Below are 22,781 nucleotides of genomic sequence, written 5' to 3' on the forward strand. Positions count from 1 at the left end.
CCTTCTGCCTCCTCTATCGATTTCCTCAGAATATTCATGAATGCATTAGTTTTCATCCCAGCAGAAGTTGGCAACTATGTTTGTGTTCTTTGTGTCCTTGTATCATTCTATAGCCTTCTCCCAGCACCAGTCGATGTAAAAATATCTGAGTGCAAGTAGTACCTGTTTCCTTACTCCATCACATTGTTTCATAATTATTTCACAGTAAGTGGGGAATTCAGTAATTTGGGATGATTCCTACTTACCCCCAATCAATGGCCAACCCATTGGGCCATCCAAGAGTAGTGTTTACTATCGGCAAAAGATTAGATCCATCACACCATGCTCTCATAATTTTAGCAGGACGGAACCAATCAGTAAAGAATATGTACCTAAAAAAAAAGAGGTAATAAATCAAACATGTTAACACTGGAACAGTATACATGACTTGGAGAGATTTAGCGCAAACTCAGATTTTCCAGAGACTTGCTACAACTAATTTCATTTTCTGTATATGCTATCGGGCTTATACAGAGAAAGTAAAATCTCCTTAATAAGCAGATTCAGATTGAGTATACAACTGATCTAACTCTTATTTTTTTGATCTCTTAATTAAAAGTTTGGTTTTATATATAACCAAAGTCACAAATACAAATGGCATTAAAATGGGCATCCAGAGGAGAGAACCACTGCGCTAGACCTAGGACCTAAAACTGTTGTCACCAAGTAGATTCTTTAAAAAGACATAATTCGGGTTAGTTTTATGATTCTATTTTTTAAGGAATCCGTATAGCCAACATGGAGCTCGAACCTACAACCCCAACACTAAGTCACACGCTCCACCAACTGAGCCAGCCAGGCACCCCTGGGTTACATTTTAAATACTCCAAAGTTGTTCAAATGAAATGATATACTATGAGCAAGAAAACTGATTTTAATCTCTCTTTCCTCTCTGGATTAAACATCTAGGACACACTAGATAGCTCTTTAGTCATCTTCCACAAGGAATTGATCAATTTGCAGGAAAGCATTTCATCTCTGATGAAGAATGCACCCAAATCAGCATAACTCTTGTACAATCTCTACCCAAGGCATGTTTTTTTATTCTGAGGAGTGACAAAAAGAAAAATCTAGGGGAAAAAAAAAAATTCTCTTTCATGTGAGCCTTAGAAACTAAAATTAGTCTTTTCCAAAACTAACTTTCTGAAATGTTACTTAATATTCTTTTAAATGAAGGAGTCAGTAGGAAAGGAATTTAACAGCTTTTTCAAAACCAAATGCCAAAGACTTAGTTTAACATAAATTCATTAGAAAATCAACTCTCTACAGGGCAATAAAATTTCTTGTTAATAGTATCACCAGTCCAGTATCACCAGTTTTTAAATGTTTCTTACAATTATTTCACAGCAGAAAATTTAAATACAAAATAAGCATTCTAGAGGCTTCATACAGAGTTCTTTGACACAAAGGCTTTTGTAGTCAAGTAGGCCTGGAATTTGAATCCTAACTGTTGCTTAACAGGTAGTCTATCTACCTGGCTCACAAACCAGTTTTTGAATTAGACAAGATTATGTAAAGTGCTTACTATGTGCCCTCCATGAATTAGGCTTCAGTGAAGTCCCACTCATTTTCTTTCTTTTTTTTTTTATTCCACTCAAGTACAACTACCCAGCTCAGACTTGTTCCAAACAAACATATTAGCTATTAACCATATTTAAATTAGAAAGGTAAGAACTTAAAAAGAATAGTATAAACTGTTCTTTCTTGTCTGACACTACCAATCATGGAATGGTTAAACATGAAACTTATTCTGTAGTCTGAAAGACTTTTTATTCTGAAAACTACTGAATGATTAAGCAAGTTTTGCTAAGCTTCATATCAATACATTAAAGCAGGGAAAGAATTTGAGCCTTTCCTGATAATTCCACTGCACATTCAATCCTTCTCTACTGAATCTGTATCACATTGTTGGTCCTCTTCAATTGTGGAAAAAAAACCCCACACTTCAGTGAAAAAAACCCACACTTCAGTGAAGACTGGGAAAGCCGAAACTAAGGAGAAAGTGTTTTCAAGGAGATAAAGTGATTACTTAAGCTTATGCTAAAGGGATAAAGTTTAAGGTGATTTCAATTTATATAGTTCAATCTTATATTTGCTGAACTTGCCAAGTAACTGTGGCATCACTTTTCCATAACTTTAAAAGACATACAGTTGCAAGCTCTTCAGGAAACCATGAACACACTTACCCAGCAATAGGATGAACTACAATTGATCGTGGGTTGTTTAAATTCTGGATTATTGCACGTCTCAATTTATCAGCTAGCCTCATGACACTGATACTCCTGTAAGAAGCGTCTGTCCAATAGAGATTCTTTGAAATCCAGTCAAAAGTCAAACTTTCAACACTTTCCACCCTGTTGGCAGTGAGAATTTCTCTTCCTGTAAGTTGAAATATGGACATGGTTTAAACTACGCATACTTCATGACATACATTTTCCTACTACTGCATATTTAAATTGTGTCAGAGTTACAGCGTATTTCAGTAACCCATATGGAATTCTTTAAAAAAAAAAAAACTAAACTGCCAAGCAACAACATGAGATAAACCTAGAATCTATCCATTCCCAAAAGTTCAGATCTCAAAGAACAGATATGATTCTGATAAACAGAACCAGAAATGGTATGCCCTACATTTACTCCCTTGTTCAACCTTCCCAGAAAAAAAAAAAAAAAAAAGAAATTCTCATTGCAGAACATCTGAAGAGAAGATACCTGAGTTCACATATTCACAAACACCACCCACAGACAGCTTTGATAAGCTGACACCACCAGGTACGACTGGCGGGGGGATCTCTGAGGTGTGATGACCCAACCTTCTCATCAACAGCCTTTCAAAAACCTCAACGTTGCCACATTTTAAAAAGACCAGTGAAGATACCGAAAGAAAATCAGAGCTGGGTACAGGAGAAAAAAGACCTCGTTCCTCTTTGTGAAATTTTTATGTCTTTTCCTCTCTATTTCCTAGTTTTTGCTAAAGAAAATCTGAGTCACAGTAAAAGATAACACTTTTTTGAAGTAGGAAAACCAATCTTAGTGCTTTTTCCATTCATCTACTTAGTGAATTATAAAAAGAAGGTCCTTTCTGTGCTAGACACCATACTAGAAACTTAGGAAACATAATATTGCTAATAGTATTAATAATAATAGCTTATATTGAATACTAATTATAAGCCAGGAACTGGTCCAAGAATTTTACATGGATTCATTAACCCTTACAATAGTTCAATCAATGTATTATTGGGGGGCACCTGGGTGGCTCAGTCGGTTAAGCATCTGCCTTCGGCTCAGGTCATGATCCCAGGGTTCTGGGATCAAGTCCCGCATCGGACTCCTTGCTCGGTGGGGAGCTTGCTTCTAACTCTGCCTGCAGTTCCCTCTGCTTATGCGCTCTCGCTCTCTCTCAATAAATAAAATCTTTAAAAAAAAAAAGGTATTATCAGTATCCCTATTTTGCAGATGAGGAAACTGAGTCCTAGAAAAGTGAAGGATCTTGCAAGAAGTGTGGACACTGCCTTCAAGGGATTTATAATGAAGTGAGAGACAGAAGAGGAGGCAATTAGGCCAAGGGGCAAAATCAAAGAGTAATGGGTCTTATGAGAGAGGTATGCACAGAATGATATGAAACACAGAGTCCAAATGAATCATATGGTAAGGTGAAGGTGAGGAAGTTTCCCAAAGGAAGCGCTGAATTGGGTGCTACAGGAAAGCAAAGGCTTGGAAGTGAGAGGGAGACAGAGAACTCCACGTTTCAGAGGTTAATGAGTTAACGAGAGGCTAAAAGAAAGGGAGAAGTTTAGGTAACCACCAGATCCTGGGAGGAATGGGGGCATAAGAGGGGAAGGGAGAGTGGTCATGCTCTATGCTAAGGCAGGAGGTCTGTGAAAAATGGGGTACAGATGCCCACTTAGACTTACTGGTTTTGAGGTGGTGGTGGGATATATGGTGAGATATCCAAAAGGCAGCTGGCATTATGGGACTGAACCTTAGAGAGCTTAGAAGGAGATTTATATCATCAACTGAAGAGCCTTCCCTGATCTTTCCCTCATTCCCCAGATTAGGAGGAAAATCATTCAGTAAATGCCCTATCATAAGTCTCCCCACAGTGATTTGTAAATCACTATCTAAATAGTTAATCAAAGACACGGAAGGCACAAAGTTATGCAGAAGATGAAGAAGAAGAGAACCAGTGTTGAACATTAGGGAACACAGTTGTTTAGGAAACAAGCAAAAAAGGAAAGACCTGTTAAAGAACACCAGAAAGAATGGCCAAGAAAGAGAAGGAAATGAGACTGGAGGTGACCGCGATGAGAAGGGTTTCAAGTGACATAGTTGGCGAACTGGGATGGAATGAGAAATAAGTGAGAAGTACAAACGTAGAAGTGAGAATAGGAACATGTAGTCCAACCATGAAATGAAGGAGAGAGCAAGCTGTAACTAGAGAGACACATGGACTGGCAGGTGGGTTGAATTTTTAGAATGAGAGATTTGAGCATATCTTGAGTTCCCTGAGCGCTTCATTCAGCTGATCTTGACTTTAATCCGATTTCTGACAACTCATTTTCTACACATGTGCTCACCGACACTTCTTCCTCTCCCTGGAAAACAGCAACGTAATACCTCCCTCATCAAAGCATAGAAAGTTTAACCACTGACTACAGAATATTTTAAAAGGTAACTTGCTCAATATGTAGACTTGACATTGACAAAAAGCATGATGAGCATTCCAGTTTAACAAAGCAGAAGGGAGCTGACCTGTGAGACGCCGGTAGGAGACTGAGCCTACGTGGGGCTCGGAGGCCCAAGACTGCCTTTTGGTGAGAACTAAGACTGACTGGAGTTCTCCAAGCTCTGGGGACCTAACTCTGGTCCCCAGAAAAGATGCATTCTGGTTCAAAGTAGAAGACTGACCACACATATTTTCTCCTCTTCCTTCCAAACTCTTAAAATGACAGTCCAGGGACAGCAGAAAAGAGATTTCCATGGTTTAGAAAACAAAGTGATTGGAGGGGTAGAGGGGGGAGAGAGCTGCAAACTCAGTGCCAGCAGAAGACCCCCCCCCCCCGGAACACACACACATACACACACACACAGAAGCCTCAGTATATTGGCTCTCAGAGGTACCAGGAGAAACACAAGGGTGAGGAACTAAGGGGCTTAGCTAAAAGTTGGTATCCAGAGCAATTAGACCACCAGGTCCCTCTCAGATCCTGAGCATCTATGCCACTCCCCTCCATCTACCTCTCTAATAGATCAGAGATCGTCTTCTCTGAAGGAACTGATGCAGAGATGCTGTGGGCTCAAGGATACCACAATGCACATGGGAATACTGGGATGGAACAGAACTGAATACAGGGGGATTGTGTGACTCATTAACTGACCGGTCCTTGGCCCACTGTCCTCTTGTACTTCTCCTAGAACACAGACAGCAAGCTACCCTGACCATGTCTTACTCCCCACCCCAAGGAGAATGGAGACCTCTACTAATAACAAATGACTAACTCTAGAAACGATTTACTAGTATCAATGTTTGGGAGCTCCCCAACAGAAAAGCTGCTTAAGTTCACCAGATGATGAGGCTCATACATACAGAAAGAACTTTGGGTAGCTTTTTTAAAGACTTGCCCTTAAAATTAAACAAGAATCACAGAAATTTGAAAAAAGCTTCCATCATGAAAAAAAGGACTGAAATAAAAAAAAAAAAGGAACCCAAAGAAAAAGGAAACAGAGGAAGATGAATTTTTTTAATTCCAGTATAGTTGACAGACACTGTTGTATTTCACACGTACAATATAGTGATTCAATAATTTTGTGTATTACTTAGTGCTCATCTAGGTAAGTGTACTCTTAATCCCCTTCACTTATTTTATGCATCCCTCCACCCATCTCTGGTAACCATCAATTTATTCTCTATAGTTAAGAGTCTATTTTTTACTTAGTCTGTTTTTCTCCTTTGTTCATCTGTTTCTTAAATTCCACATATGAGTGAATCACATGGTATTTGTCTTTCTCTGACCGGCTTATTTCACCTAACAGTATACTCTCTAGCTCTATCCATGTTGTTGCAAATTGCACAACGTCATTCTTTTTATAGCTGAGTATTATTCCATTGTGTGTGTGTGTGTGTGTATATATAAATATATGTAACATATATATATATATCACATCTTCTTTATCCATTCATCTATTGATGGACACTTGGGCGGTTTCCATAATTTGGCTATTGTAAATAAGGCTGCAACAAATAGGGGTGCATGTATCTTTTCAAATTATTTTTCATTTTTTCATTTTCTTTAGGCAAATATTAGTAGTGGAATTACTGGATCATATGGTATTTCTCTTTTTAATTTTTTGAGGAAACTTCATACTATTTTCCACGGCAGCTGCACCAATTTACATTCCTACCAATAATGCATCAGAGTTCCCTTTTCTCCACATCTTCACCAACATTTGTTATTTCTTGTTTTTTTTGATATTAGCCATTCTGACTGGTATCAGGTGATATCTCATTATAGTTTTGATTTGCGTTTACCTAATGATTATTGATGTTGTGCATCTTTTCATGTATCTATAGGTCATTTTGATGTCCCATTTGAGAAAATGTCTATTTGGTTCTTCTGTCCACTTTTTAATTAGATTTCTGTTGTTTTTTGTTTTTATTGAGCTAGACTGAGTTCTTTATGTATTTTGGATATTGACCCCCTTATCTAATATATAGTTTGCAATTATCTTATCCCATTCCGTAGGTTGTCTTCTCATTTTGTTTTTTTGCTGTGCAGAGAAGCGTTTGATGCAGTCTCATTTGTTGATTGTTATTGTTGTTGTTGTTTGTCCTTGACATCATGTGCAAAAAATTATTGCCAAGACCAGTATTGATGAACTTCTTCCCTACATTTTCTTCTGGGAGTTTTATGGTATCAGGTATCAGTTTTTTAAGCCTTTGATCTATTTTGGTTAATTTTTTTGTGACTTATGTGAAATAGGGGTCCAATTTCATTGTATTACATGTATTTCTCCAGTTTTCCCAGCACCATTTGTTGAAGAGACTATCCTTTTCCCATTGGTTATTTTTGAATCTCCTCTCAAATATTAGTGACTATATATGCTGGGGTCTAGTTCTGGGCTATTTTCCACTACTTCTGGCCATTCTTCTACAATGTATCTATTTTTGTGCCCATATCATACCGTTTTTATTACTATGGCTTTGTAGTATAGTTTTGTTTTGTTTTTTTTATTTGTAGTATAGTTTTAAATCTGGAAGTATGATACCTCCCGCCTTGTTCTGTTTCCTCAGGATTGGTCTGGCTATTAAGGGTCTTTTATGGTTCCATTCAAATTTGAGGATTGTTTCTTCTATTTCCGTGAGGAATGCCTTTGGTAATTTGATGGGGATTGCACTAATTTGTAAATGACTTTGGGTAGTATGACCATTTTAACAATATTAATTCTTCCAGTCCATGAACATGGGATATTTTTCCATTTGTTTGTGTCGTCTTCAATTTCTTTCATCTAAGTTTTATGGTTTTCATTGTACAGATCTTCCACTGTTGGTTAAATTTATTTCTAAATATTTTATTGTTTTTGATGCTATTGTGAATGGAATGGTTTTCTTTATGTCTTTTTTGGATGATTCATCATTTAGTGTAAAAGAAATGCAACTGATTTCTGTAGTTGTGTCCTGCCACTTTATGGAAATTATTAATTCCAAAAGCTCTTGACTGATCCTTTGGGATTTTCTATATATATATGGGATCATATCATCAGCAAATAACTACTTTTTTATTTCTTCCTTTCTGATTTGGATGCTTTTTACTTCTTTGTCTTGCTTAATTGCTCTAGCTAGGACTTCCAGTACTATATTGAATAGGAGTGGTGATAGAGGGCATCCTTGCCTTGTTCTTGATCTTAGGGAAAATGCCTTCAATTGCTCTCCATTAAGTATAATGTTAGCTGTGTGTATGTTGTACATGGCCTTTATTATACTGAGGTATGTTTCTTTTATACCCACTCTGTTAAGAGTTTTTTTATCATGAAAATATGTTTTATTTTGTCAAATGTTTTTTCTGCATCGATTGAGATGATTATGTGATTTTATCTTTCATTTTACTGATGTGATATGTTACATTTATTGATTTGCATATATTGAACCATCCTTACATCCAGGGATGAATCCCACTTGGTCAAAGTCTATAATCCTTTTAATGTGTTCTTGAATTCTGTTTGCAATATCTTGTTGAGAATTCTTGCATCGATATTTATCGGAGGTATTGGTCTATGGTTTTCTTTTCTTATGGTATCCTAATCTGGTTTTGATATCAAAGTAATGCTGGCTTCATAGAATGACTTTGGAAGTATTCCCCCCGTCTGAAAAGAATCAGTATTAATTCCTCTTTCAATGTAAAATTCTCCAGTAGGTTATAAAATCAAAATACTGAGTTGTGCCATCATTCAGTAAAGTATCCAGTATAAAGTGTGACCATAATTTATCTTTCTGTGATGATTATGAAGATATTAACAGAATCCCAATCAACTGAAAACATAGTAAATCCATATTTCCATAGAATTCATGGGTTTTTTTTTTAATTATTATTATTTCAAGCCCCACATCCCTCAAGAGGTGTCATCTGGCTGTTTGAACATGAGGAACACCCTCTAGTCAATTAACCGATTACTGACTTTCATACACTTGACTCTCCTTTTATGTAATGTCAGCTTCTTCAATGTTAATATTTCTCATTGTTAAAAATACACTCTTAAAGGAAGTGTTTGTTTTAACTAAAGTCATGAGAAAAGCAATGGATTTCTTTACCTGAACTGTAAGTATTTAGCAAGCAAAGTAAGTTCTAGCGAGCAAATTATTAGTATTATTACTAAAAAATGGACAAACCGTGCAAAAAACTTCCTTAATGTATTCTCACCTGTGCCGTTGATATTTTGTTTATAAATCATGTCTTTTGAGGTATCTGAAAAGAAGATAGTGTTCTCCTGGGCATCAAAATCAATCCCAACAAAGAAAGAAGGATTTCCTGTCACTGGAACTATGACATCTTCCTGGGCAGACAGGTTGAATGGGATGCCACGAACAGCCACTTCAGATGAGAACATCAGGAACTGCTTAACAGCTGTAGGAAGAAGAACACAATACAACTGGCCACAGCCTGGTTCTTGTCCTCCCTTAATTCCAGAGAAATTATTTAAACATCCATAAAGCACATTTTACAATTCTGAAATAAACATAAAAAACAAATCTGTGGAAAACATTGTTGGAAATAATGGGAAGAGAGGGAAAAAAGCAACTATGAAGGTGATACAACTATTACAATCTTACTTCTTCTTGGGAAATTTATCCTTCAGATTTATTTGTATAAAACACTGTCCCCTATGATGAATTCTAAAGCAGTATTAACTGAACTGCATAGTAATTCCATCAAAATTCTTGATTGGGATTAACTTTTGTATAGAGATCTATACCAAGAATCCTACTGCAGTTTTTAAGGTATTAAGACTAGTTAAAAAAAAGAACTAGGGTGCCTGGGTGGCTCAGTTGGTTAAGCGACTGCCTTCGGCTGAGGTCATGATCCTGGAGTCCCGGGATCGAGTCCCGCATCGGGCTCCCTGCTCGGCGGGGAGTCTGCTTCTCCCTCTGCCCTCTTCCCTCTCGTGCTCTCTGTCTCTCATTCTCTCTCTCAAATAAATAAATAAAATCTTTAAAAAAAAAAAAAAAGAAAAGAAAAGAACTAAAAGGGGAGGCTGAGTGGCTCAGTCAGTTAAGCAGCTGCCTTCAGCTCAGGTCATGATCCCAGGGTCCTGGGATCGAGCCCCACATCGGGCTCCCTGCTCAGCGGGGAACCTGCTTCTCCCTCTCCCCCTGCCTGCCGTTCTGCCTACTTGTGCTCTCTCTCTCCCTCTGTGTCAAATAAATAAATAAATAAATAAAATCTTTAAAAAAAATTAACAGCAACCAGGTAAGTTATTTAGAAATAAATAAAGGAGGGGAAAATAGAGGAAATAGGGGAAAAGGAGCGATTTTAAAATCAAAGGAAACAGAACAGTATGTCAGGAAATCAAAAAGAGAAATGAAGAAGGTACATCCAAGACAAAGATAAAAATTGCAGGAGTTTAAGAGCAAAATTATTACACAGTGTAGTGTCAATATAATAAAAGTCAGACACACATGGCTTTTTGAATGAGGGTGCTTTTTATCTGAATCTAGGATCACCTACAAAGTGAACAAATTTGTCTCAGTTAGAATTACAAAATTTACATACCAAGCCCAACGCAGTACCATCTGGGGAGACAGAATTTGTCAAAGGCATTAAAAAGGAGAGTTTTCAAGGGAAGAGAAGAAAACCAAATATTGCAGGATGTGCATTTCATCACCAGCAGAGGTACGGCAACAGCCTACTTCTAAGTAGGTGTGTAGAAAACCAAAGAGGAAGAAAAGAAGTGTTTGAGGGAGCTGAATCCCAGAGCACAGAGGCAGTTATAAAGAGAAACTCTGAACTGAGAAGTGAAGACCCAGATGAGGAAATGAGCCGCCCCAACACTTAGTCTGCTTTGGGGACACAGCAATAAAGCCAAGTGGGATTGAGGCGCAACCACCCCCCTCGAGGGGCAGAAGCAGTGGTCTAGGAGAGGGCAATGAAGGGGACAGGAGGTACTCCCGCATAAAGTGAAGGCTCACATCTAAAGTGGGAAAGGTATACATAGCAGAGAAAACTCAAAATTGTATGGCATTTCAAAAGCATAATTTTAAAAGGAGATGACGATCTCAGGGAGGAGAAAAGGGGAAAGGGAGCCCAAGGAAACCCTAGATATGCAATTAAAGGCAAGGCCCGAAGGACAGAAATTTACATCTTCGAACCCTGTGTGTAAGGGGAGCAGTGCCTACTGAGGAAGGTGCTCTGTCAGCTACCAAATGCTTATTCACCAGGGAGTATGACAGGAAGCTGACCCAGTCCAAAGGCAGCAGCATGTACCGCTCTGCTGCCAACCAGAAAGACAGCCCAGAAGTGATTTCTTACCAACGCAGTGGCGGTTATCCACATCCAGGCTGAAGCCGAGGGTGCACCTGCAGCGGTACCCCAGACCATCATTATCTGTTCTGTGGCTGAGGACACAGACATGTCCACAGCCCCCATTGTTATCTCTGCATGGATTGCTAACTAGAGGAAAAAATACACAGGGTTAAATCTCAGTTAGAGATGGATGATTACCCGAGACATGTGAAACCACTTTGAGCCAGGTACGTGCAACAAAATAATGGGCTCGGAACACAAACACCACTGCTGTTTGCTGCTGTATACGCCCCCATGTAGGCTCTCCCACCTACCCTCAAACTGGTAGTGGCAACATACAGGATTCCCACAGCTGCATAACTCTGGGAGTTCTCCCCAAGGTAATTACATCTGCTAGCCTCAGTGATTAAAGAGTAACTGCCTCGGGGCACCTGGGTGGCTCAGTTGGTTAGGCGACTGCATTCGGCTCAGGTCATGATCCTGGAGTCCCTGGATCGAGTCCCGCATCGGGCTCCTTGCTCAGCGAGGAGCCTGCTTCTCCTTCTGACCCTCCCCCCTCTCATGTACTCTCTCTCTCTCTCTCTCATTCTCGCTCTCTCAAATAAATAAATAAATAAATAAATAAATAAATAAATAAATAAATCTTTAAAAAAAAAAAAAGAAAGAAAGAAAGAAAGAAAAGAAAAGAAAAGTAACTGCCTCCCGGGTAACTGGGTGGCTCAGTTGGTTAAGCGACTGCCTTCGGCTCAGGTCATGATCCTGGAGTCCCGGGATCGAGTCCCATATCGGGCTCCCTGCTCGGCGGGGAGTCTGCTTCTCCCTCTGACCCTCCCCCCTCTCATGTGCTCTCTCTCATTCTCTCTCTCTCAAATAAATAAATAAAATCTTTAAAAAAAAAAAAAGTAACTGCCTCCCCCCACAAAAAAGCTTGAGTGTTATTTTGACCATTCGTAAGATATAATGCATTAACTGTAACTCACTGGATGCATGTATTTTAAGCAAGCCAACTTAAAATCAATGACTCTAAGAGCTAAGTATTATTATCCCAATTTTATAAAAGAGGAAGCCGAAGCTCCAGAAGGTAACACAACTTGCCCAAGATTATTCAGCAACTAAACTAGAAGTCAAATCCAGATCTGATTCCAAAACCCTACAAGCCTGCAATACAAACCAGTTTATACTTCTAAAACCCATTCTCAAAGCTGTGACTCAAAAAGCTAATTGTATACAAGCCTGTCATAGCCAAAAAGGTCACATCTGCTTTGAAAATTGTCTTCTTAGCCTTTGACTTAGTCTTTAAAATTGTCTCTTTACAAAAAATAATAATAAAATAAAATAAACTGTCTCTTTACCTTCTCAGGTGGATTGGTTTGGGGAAACAACAAACAAATTAATTTGGATGATAGAATTGGGTAAATTTTTGGTCAAAGGCAAATAGGAATTTAGTAGCTCATGAACTGACCATTCCAAATAGAGACTTCCAAAATGTTTTCAGATATAATACGTATTTTCAGCTAAAGTTTATGTTATCCCAGGATGACTACATTGAGATGAATATCCTTCAATGTATCAGTTCTAGCGGTTGGTTTTTTGTTTAAAAAAAAAAAAATCAACCTAATTACTTTATGGTCTTTCTCCATCCTAAAATCAGACCCACCACTCGATGTGCAAGTTTTAAAGTAAAATCTGCCTTTCCCTAAATTACTGTTCACTGATACTAAACTTTCTATCCACACAGTTTATCGTATTTCTTTTTTTTCTGATGCACAAGCAAATACAGAAAAGAGCCATATACAATCACAATAGTTCTGTCAACTTAAAACCTTGAAACACAAACAAGACTTACTATAAAATAACAGAAGACTAAATGGTTTCTGAATCAAAATATTTCTTTTCTTTGGGCGCCTGGGTGGCTCAGTTGGTTAAGCGACTGCCTTCGGCTCAGGTCATGATCCTGGAGTCCCGGGATCGAGTCCCGCATCGGGCTCCCTGCTCGGCAGGGAGTCTGCTTCTCCCTCTGACCCTCCCCCTCTCATGCTCTCTCTATCTCATTCTCTCTCTCAAATAAATAAATAAAATCTTTAAAAAAAAAAAAAAAAAAATTTCTTTTCTTTGATAAGTGACCAGCCTATGAGACACCAAACACCAGTGGCCTATGACAGACCCAACACAAACCAAGTAACAGGTGTCACACATACTCAATGGAGAAGAAAAAAAAATCGGCTCTGACACTACCTCAAATGAACACTTAGGCATGTTAGTTTCTTCTGCTAGGTCTCAGTTTCCTCAACTTTAGTATTAATGGATTGAACACAAGATTTCTCCCAGTAAAATGAGGATATGTATTTTGGTTTGGTTTGGTTCATTTGCTGTCTATCCCCAGCAGTTACTGCAGGTGCCAATAAAAATCTGTAAAATACATCTCTAAGTTTCCTGTTGATTTGGCATTTTAACTCTGAAATACATCAGTTTTTTCAGAAGCCCCCATGATATACAGAGCCAATTTCAGAGAGTTTTAACTCTCTGGATAACCCATCATATATTTGAAAATGTCACCCAAATCTCATGAGATCACTCATCATTAATTTCCAGACCACTGAGAAAACCTTTCTACCAAGACCAGTATTAAGCAGGGTTTCCATTGTTCTGGGGCATACCGTAGGGCTGCCTGAGGGAATGGTAAACAGTCACTCCAAAGGGCTTCAGAGAAGTCTGGTGGTACTGTTGTGGACTGCTCTCTGTGAACTTGTTTGCCTTCATTACAGCCATCTTTGTCCAATCAGTAAAGAATACGTGATCTTCAAACAAGCTTATTCCAAAGGGATGAGGAATGAGTGAGCCTCCTTGGACTACTGTCTTCCTGTTACAAAAGATGTGTATCACAATTTTTTTGTTTACCTTCATTTCGATTAAAGGTGGAATTAGTTCAAGTAAATGCCTAAAAAGCTAAGTAATTTCTTGTTACAAACATAGGATATATAGAAAAATACATTTTAAGATGTGGGTATACTTTGACCTACATTTGATAGAATTCCGGATTTTCATGTGGTCTCTTGGGAAAGACCCTCGAAAATAAAATTCCAGTCCTAGTCCTAGTTTGTTCTAGATTTTTTGAAAAATCACTCGTTTTTTACATGCTTCTGATTCTATTAAGGTTGTGCCACAAAAAAGGGGGGGGCCCTACGATGTGAAATATCATTTTGTAATCCACAGGTGAAAGAGTGTAAAAGGGAATGTAAATGTGGTAGCAGATACCTTCAATGGACTTCACACTGTACCATTAACCATTTCTTAGCATCAGGGAGCAGCATAGTGAGCAGCATAGTGAGCAGAACAGTTCAACCCAGAGCAAACATGCAGACCTATTCCTGATGTCACTTTGGGAAATCAAAAAGTAGTGCTACCACTTCCCCGCCTCTGCTTGATAAACTGTCTGCTCATCATACTTGCAGAGGCGGCACAGGGTGGCCAGAGCTGCTTCAGTAGAAGAAAAAGAAGTTAAAGGTGCCAAGCAAGGGAAAGAAAATCAACAGTGTCTGTCATAACTACTTCTGCATAGAAGATAATTCACTTAGGTCACATAAAGACAGTGAGGTAGAGGATGGTTCGTGAGGGAAAACTCATTTTTTTTTCCTCTTTGCAAAATAGAAAGACCTTAAAGAAAAATCTTTTAACACTGCTGAAAACTAAAAAGCACAACAGGACTCTAAGAAAAGAACTGAAGATACTAAGGCTTGGAAACACACCAAAAACATGGGTTGCGGGGTGGGGGGGTTGAAACCAAAGGTGGCAAGTTAGTGTGCACTTTAAAACACTCAATAATGACATGGTACATTAAGATTAGAGAATGGTTTTTCCTTTGCAGTTAGCAAATTCCAGAACCCCGAATGCCACCTGCTGGCAAAGCAACGGGCAGTGACTTTATGATTTCAGCTGTACTCATGAGCTTTAATAGCTCTTTGATGTTTCTTCACAGCCAGCAAAGCCCTCAAATATTTCTGAAACTCCATTGATTGTTATGTTTTTATATTTTACTTTAACCTTAGCATAAAAATATCTGGACTATCTAATAATGTCAAAACACCTGTGAAAGAGAAAAAAAATAGGCAATTTCTCAATTGTTTTTATATGACTTATTGGGTTGGTTGATATTTTTTCATTAAATTGATTCACATTCTCATTATGGGAACCAGTTTTAATGATGAGAAGTCATAGTATCAATACCCAATCACTTTATTTAACCAAGTAGAGTTTGTTCTAAGAATATGAAATCCAGTGGCAGACTGTGATACCATCCTTACAAAATAGAGATAAAGAGAAAACAAAACTATAATATTCCTTCCATTGAGAAAACAATACAATAAAATCAAGTAATTTGGAAAAATTAAATTGGCCAGCTTATTTTCTGAATCCACAAAGAGTAGTTTTGACAAATTTAAAAACCGTGTTTTAACCAGTTTTTGAAAATACCAAAAGCAGAGAAACTAACAATTTAAATTATAGTTAACTCTCATCAGACTAAGAAGATGAAATAAAAAGTATGCCGTATTATGTTCAAATATTCTAAGTATCTTTGAAGTGTATCAGGTAAAAATACAAGCCAGAATTTCTCTTTGAAATTTGAAATACATAAGGGCAGAGTAAAGTCCAATTAATTCCCACCAGCTAATGTTAAATAAATAATAAAACTTATTTATTCACTGGGAGAAAATTAGTAAGCTAAAAGATAAAGTGATCTCCGGAGACAAATCATAAGGGACCCAGAGAAATAAATGGACTCAGGAGTGAATGAAAATAATGTGCTTCATCTGGGAGTTGGGGAGAAGTTGGGGAGGAGAAATCGAAGAATAACTGCTCTAAGTAACATTTAATGAATGCTATCATGGAACACGAGGAAAGTTAACAACAAACCACCCCCTCCCCCGCAAAAAATGTCACTTCACACAAATGTCAACACAAAAGTCATTCAAGATGTAATTCTGGTCCCTCTGTATCCCTCTCCATAAATTTTATGTACTTTCCCCCAAACTTATGAAGCTATAAAAAAATACTTCTTACCTTTGAATTCCATCGTAAGTTACAGTCTCAATGTAATCAAAACGGCAGTCGACCCAGTAAACACGCTTTGATACTATATCCAGAGTTATCCCAGCAGGCCATCCCAGCTTTGTTTTTACCAAGTCTTTACGGTTGGTGCCATCCATGAAAGCCCTTTCCACCTTAGGTTCCCCAGAAAGGCTCTCCCAATCGGAGAAAAATAAGTAACTACAAAGGACAAATAAAAGATGAAAGTCAGTTATTTTACAAGTTTATCTGGAAAATACTGTTTTTGGTTGCATGTTTGGATCAATGGAAATTTCCTCTAGCTGATTAGAGAACATGGGAGTATAGAACAATAACAAAAAAAAAATCAGAAACTATGGGGGCCAATCAGGAGAGTCAACAACTCCAAATAGCAACTATGAAAATGCACTAATACAGCAGCCTCAAAATTCATATCCATCCTCTTAACTTTCTGCCCTGACTCCTGGCTCTGCCTTTTACTTCTCTTTTTTACACCCAGGAAAACTTACATTTTAAAATAAGCTATCAAATCATTTCCCTCCCTAATTCCCCATTGTAAGACATAGTCTAGAGAACATATCCATTATTTTCAAGGAAAGATAGCAAGATATCATCAAGTAGGAATGAATAATCACCATTCACCAATGCTGCAGTAGCCTGAAGTTCATGCAAGCATTCTAAGACCCAACTCTGAAAATCTAGGAGAAATCGATGTCTCCTATAACTGCACTCAAACGTGGACATTAGGAAAATTTGAATTTACACCTGGAGACGAGTGAGCATTTGTTTTGATGTGGTGATTCACACTGAACAACTTATAATGAGGTATTAGCACTGTCATCTCAATCCCAGTTTGTAACAAGTAAGTGCTAAAGGGATAGCCCCAATCTTCTTTCCCCTCTTTAAAATAATTTGCAGCTAAATCATGTTAGAATGATCATCTGGTAATGGTGAATCACAAGTTAACATTTAGGTTTAACAATATTATTAGGTTGAGTCAGAACACAGAGTCCCGTCTCTCTGCCAGGCAAATGTGGCAAACACTAAAAATAAAATTCATACCCCAAAAAATCACATATTCTTAGTACACCAGTGGTATACTCATTTAAAGCTTATATGAATGGAGATATAAAATAAACATGGGTTCTAGAGTACAGACCCTATAAGAAATCAGAACTAACTAATCCAGGGGATCTTTTACCTATAGGGAGAGATAAAGCTTCAAAAATACTAAAATCAGTATGTTTTCACATCACTTACCCAACAGTTGGGTCCACGGCAATTCCTCTAGGATGCCCCAAGTTTCCAGTTATAAGGATAATCCGATGGCTTCCATCCAAATTTACCATATCTATGCGGTTGACCTTGACCTCTACCAAATAAAGTTTATTATTAATCCAGTCCACAGCTAGATTCTCTGGATCATCAAGAGAAACAACTTCTTGGATGTTTAAGCCATCAATGTCAACTGAAAAAACCTGAAAGAACACCCAAAATTACACTTCTTAAAACTGTGGGCACTGTTTTTCGTATATTCATTCAGTATATCTATGTTGTACCAATCAGTCATTCAGACTTAAAAAAAAAAAAAAAAATCACTGATACTTGTTAAAATATTTTATATCCTGGGCTACTGGGGAGAAAAAAAGTTTCTTTAAAAGTATATGTAAGGCAAACATAAAAAGTTGGATTTTTTTTTTAATCCCGCATTTCTAATTCTTGGTAGCTATTGAAAGTTTAAGGAATGTGGAGGTGGTGGTGATGGTTTGTTTTGATTTTTAGCTGTAATCGAGTCAGAACTGTTAATAATCCAAATTTGCAATTTTTAGAAATTTTATGCAAGTTACCACTTATTTGAATTAAAATTTTATTAATAGTACAAGGAAATGTAAGAGGAAGAAATAAAATGTCATAACTCTTAGAGGTCTCTAAAATTTATGTTTTAAAAATCTCTGTTGCCATCACTCAAAGTTGCAATTAAATCTATCACACTTTCCAAGTAAGACAGCATAATGAAATTTTGGCTGTTAAACAAAATGCTGTCAATATTTGTTACCCAATCTTCAATTACAGTTCCATTTAGAAGATGCAGGTAAAAATCTGATTTTTATCATCCAAGGAAGCAGAGTCCTTTTTACATTTTAAATGATCAAGTTTCAAAAATTACTACCAAATATCTATCCAGTTTTGAAAGAATGTCTACTATTTCTTTTAATTAGGCTTTTGGACTCCATTTCGAATAAAATTAAAAGTTGCTCAAGGCTAATCCATATAATAGACTGCTTTGTTTAATAGGTCACATGTAATAGTATAGCATGGAAAAGGTGCTGATTAACATAAAATATCTCAAGGGCCTTTTTTGTTAGAAAACAAAAGAACTTTCCCTTCCACTCCCCCAAAAATGAAAAGCTATCAACACTCTGTGTTTGGAGTTCTATCAGCTCCCAAGCTATACTCCTGAAATTTCTATTTACCTTATCTTGCACAGTGTCAGTCCAAAAGACTCTGTGTAGGTGATAGTGAAAATCCACACCCACAGCCACTCCGTGATTCTGAGACTGTACCAACATCGCAAAGGTCCTTCCATGAATATCACCAATCAGCAAATCCCGACCATTGGAGAAGATAATGGAGGCTTGCTCAGCTAAATGTGAAGAAGGAAGGCATTATCACCCCTTCAAGTGAACAAACCTACGCATCTCACCCTTTCAGGCAAACTTACAACTGATATGCTTCCTGCCTTTTCAAATACTTCTTCTATGTTACCTTATTTGATTTTAAAATAAATTTCTGAGGCAGGCATATAGGTGTCATTCTATCCAGTTTACAGATAAGCAAACTGAGGCGCAAAAATGCTTGATGAAGTGTCCAAAATCACAGTAAGTCTGGAGCAGAGTCTACCAAGAACTCGAGTGTTTGGACTGCTAGTTCCATGCACTTTCAGTGACACAGAGGGGACTACTTCAGGTATTTTCAAGAATCCTCTATGAGGGCACCTGGGTGGCTCAGTTGGTTAAGCGACTGCCTTCGGCTCAGGTCATGATCCTGGAGTCCCGGGATCGAGTCCCGCATCGGGCTCCCTGCTCAGCGGGGGGTCTGCTTCTCCCTCTGACCCTCTTCCCTCTCGTGCTCTCTGTCTCTCATTCTCTCTCTCTCAAATAAATAAATAAATAAAATCTTTAAAAAAAAAAAAAAAAGAATCCTCTATGATACTGGCATCTAACCCAGCAACTTCAGATTGTGTAAAGCACAGAACATATTTTATGGATTACTGGGAAATCACTCTGTGAAAAACATGCCAATGATGGACCCAAATCTCCTTTACCTACATACACACAAGCATGCAAAATGACAAATGAATATCAAGGTTTTCACTGCAGTCTTGTTTGCAATAGCAAAGGATAAAAAAAAAAGATATAAAAGCCCATCAGTAGGGGACGAGTTAATAATGTACATCAAAAAAATGGAATATTACGCCACTAGAAAAAAAAAATGAGGAAGAAGTCTCTGTGTTGATACACTGCATGTATAGTTTACTACCATAATCCATAAAAATAGAATTAGATACCTGTATTTGTACATTCTTATTTATGTATTTGACAGTCTCTAGAATTAAAATAAACAATGATCAATTATGGGAGAAGGGAAGTGGAGACTGGTCAGAGAGGAACAGAGATTTGGAAAAAGACATTTTTATAATTTAGAATTTCTGAACATATCAATTTATTATCCTTTCAAAGTAAATACATTTTAATTGTTAAAAATCAGCTGTACCAAAGAGTTAGTAAACAGCAAATCAGGTATTTCTACACAAAAATAACCTGGAAATGGGCCATTTATCATTTCTAGGAGTAGATGTATTTCAGAAGGCCACCAAAGGAACTTCAAGATCATGTGTGAAAAAAACAATTGGAAAAAAGGAACAAAGAGCTTCTTTTTTTTTTTTTTTTTTTTTTTAAGATTTTTTTATTTATTTGACAGAGAGAGACACAGCGAGAGAGGGAACACAAGCAGGGGGAGTGGGAGAGGGAGAAGCAGGCTTCCAACTGAGCAGAGAGCCTGATGCGGGGCTCGATCCCAGAACCCTGGGACCATGACCTGAGCCGAAGGCAGGCGCTTAACGACTGAGCCACCCAGGCGCCCCGGAACAAAGATCTTCTTATCCAGAAATGCATGGTGACAAAATGGTGGTGGGGGGGGGGGGGGTAGGTATCATTTTTTAACAGATTTTCCCCATGACTTTTCAGTACTACAGTACTTAGATTAATTCCAACAAAACACCCAGAATGAGTGCATTCCCCAAAATTCCAATCCAAATTTCAGAGGTCCATTTTCAATCACTCCTAAATTTTTCATCAACAATGCCAAAATTATTTCTATAGATACTTGTCACCCATGTGTGTGGTAAATTAATTAAAATTTAAATGTCCAAGTAATCCAAAATAGGCAAAAAGTGTATTCCACAATCAAATGTGGTAGCTGACACAAAAGCTCTGACACAAAGTGTACAAGCAACCAATTAAAAAAACAAAAAACAGTGACTAATGGTCATGATTAATCCGTAAATTGGTCCTAATACTCAAAATACAAAATTAGTGTGGACCCATTCTTCTGGCAGCAAGGCCCACTCCTAATTTGTGATGATAAAACCCTGCTATCCACATAAATGCTGGTACTTCTTTTGCCATCTGCTATGGAAGGAGGATATTCGTCGTAAGTTTCCCGTCCAGAGATCTGGCAAGTGTCCTTAATTTACTTACAGGAAGTATTAGCTTTGCAATGCCGTTGATGCTCCAAGACATACCCTTCTGCACAGTGGCACTGGTGATGGCCAACTCGGTCTTCACACATCTGGTCACAAACTCCCCATATCTGGCAATCATTAAAATCTGCCACATGGGAGATAAACATTTGTAATCTTGTTTACCAGCATTTTTTGAGCACACCCTGAGAAAAACCTTGGACCAGCTATACAAGAATATGGTGAGGCCCATATCTAAATAAGCACCCTCTGGAGGTAGCACAGATTCTAGGCATACACTAAAAAATAGGAATTCAGAACAGGCATCTTCATACTACAGAAAATCCAAAAGCATTTAAACAGTTTTTTTTTTTAATCTACACAAAGGATACTTTTACAGAAGATGCACAGCACTGCTTAGATTCACTGCCCCGTGGTATTGCATTTAATTTACTAATGTTGGTTTACCATCTGAATTTTGGTGTAAATTCTTCCCTTCACATCTGTGCTTTCCAGTATAGTAGGCACTAGCCCGCTATGGCTTCTTAAATTTATTTAGATTAATTAAAATGAAATAAAATTAGTAATTCAGCTTCTTAGTCCTGCCACATTTCAAGTGATTAATAGCTACATGGGCTCAGTGGTTACCATACTGGAAATGTAGATATAGCACATTTCCACCACTGCAGAAAGTTCTACTGGACAGTGCGATAGCAGAATAAAGTAAGACCTGCCTTATAACCATCCCCTCAAAAAGACACAAAATACTGAATAAAGTATTTGGAAAGATCCATTTACCCAGCTGCCTTTCCTCTGATGTCAAAAATTATAACCAAAATTAAATTTAAATTAGTCTTAAGACATGAAAAGTATCCTCTCCTTATTCATTAACTTAGTATTCATTCATTTAATAAGTGTTCATCACATGACAGAGCTTTTTATTGTCACCATAGTCCTAGTTCTACTGTGTAAAAAGAGATTCAATGAAATTGACATATAAACAATACAACAAAGGAGGAAGGGAGTGAGTGGAACAACACAAGATATAAAGGGTCTTTCTCAAAGACTGTACAGTTTAAGGGGCACAAAAATTGTCCTATCTTGGTAGATTGGTGCCAAATATTTCATTGACCCTCCAAGTTCACATCCACACTTCACCCTCCTTCACCCTGTGCACTGCTTCCCTGGGAGGAAAACCATCACAGCCCATACCAACAGGTTCTCAGTGAATTATAATTTCTGAAAGCATTGGACCCTCAGGTCTAGAATTCTCCACATTACTTGGATCTGATTACACTTGCAGCAAATATCAGAGTTGGGACTCGGGTTCTACCATAACATCGCACAACTCCCCAGTTACAAAGCTCGAGAATTTCCTGGGATCAAGCTAATGTTTCCAATTTTCCCTCAAGACCAAATATAACAACATGGGCCTGCAGATCTTTCTTTCCAAGAACTGTGACTAACCAAAGGAAAAAATTAATCCAATTTGGACATGACAAGGTGAAAGGCATGTGGGTATGAATAAAAGGCCCTTCATGATTTATCTCTTCTGTGTCCTTGCCTCAGCCCTGAGACGGCACCACCTGAGGCTTCACCTCAGTAGAAATGAAAAGTACAGGATATTCGCCCTCAAATTCCCAGAATGTCATGACCTCATTTTGTATATGTGCTGCCAAAGCGAGCACTTCATGACCTCATTTTGAATGCAAGACCGATGAAAATACGCTTAAGGGTCTGGAGTCATCCCGGGAGCAGGAGTTCTGATGTCAAACAGAAGAAAACCAAAGGTGAAGAAGTCATAACTAGGAATTCGTGGGTGTGAATGCCCTTCCTATCACCTGGGCTACAAACACTTTAACGTTTGAATGAGTGTATAAAATAACTGCCACTTTTAATGACTGAATAAGATTATAGTCTCC

At 37.9% G+C, this 22,781-nt stretch overlaps 1 protein-coding gene across 1 annotated transcript in view; it reads right to left on the minus strand.

Annotated features, from left to right (window-relative positions):
• Nucleotides 1-22,781, minus strand: part of LRP2 (LDL receptor related protein 2) — a 173,149-nt gene that overhangs the window by 112,345 nt on the left and 38,023 nt on the right. Inside the window, exons 10-18 of the mRNA XM_064585822.1 lie at nucleotides 20,879-21,007; nucleotides 18,593-18,762; nucleotides 17,379-17,596; nucleotides 16,113-16,319; nucleotides 13,712-13,914; nucleotides 11,061-11,201; nucleotides 8,955-9,158; nucleotides 2,226-2,418; nucleotides 246-371 (exon numbers count right to left, since the gene is read on the minus strand). Of these exons, the coding sequence (XP_064441892.1) occupies nucleotides 246-371; nucleotides 2,226-2,418; nucleotides 8,955-9,158; nucleotides 11,061-11,201; nucleotides 13,712-13,914; nucleotides 16,113-16,319; nucleotides 17,379-17,596; nucleotides 18,593-18,762; nucleotides 20,879-21,007 (1,591 nt within the window). The remainder of the gene's footprint in view (nucleotides 1-245; nucleotides 372-2,225; nucleotides 2,419-8,954; nucleotides 9,159-11,060; nucleotides 11,202-13,711; nucleotides 13,915-16,112; nucleotides 16,320-17,378; nucleotides 17,597-18,592; nucleotides 18,763-20,878; nucleotides 21,008-22,781) is intronic.

The sequence above is a fragment of the Mirounga angustirostris genome, unplaced genomic scaffold (assembly GCF_029215605.1).
Source record: "Mirounga angustirostris isolate CCGP_5_RB_7025 unplaced genomic scaffold, mMirAng1.0.hap1 SCAF_3, whole genome shotgun sequence".
NCBI lineage: Eukaryota > Metazoa > Chordata > Mammalia > Carnivora > Phocidae > Mirounga > Mirounga angustirostris.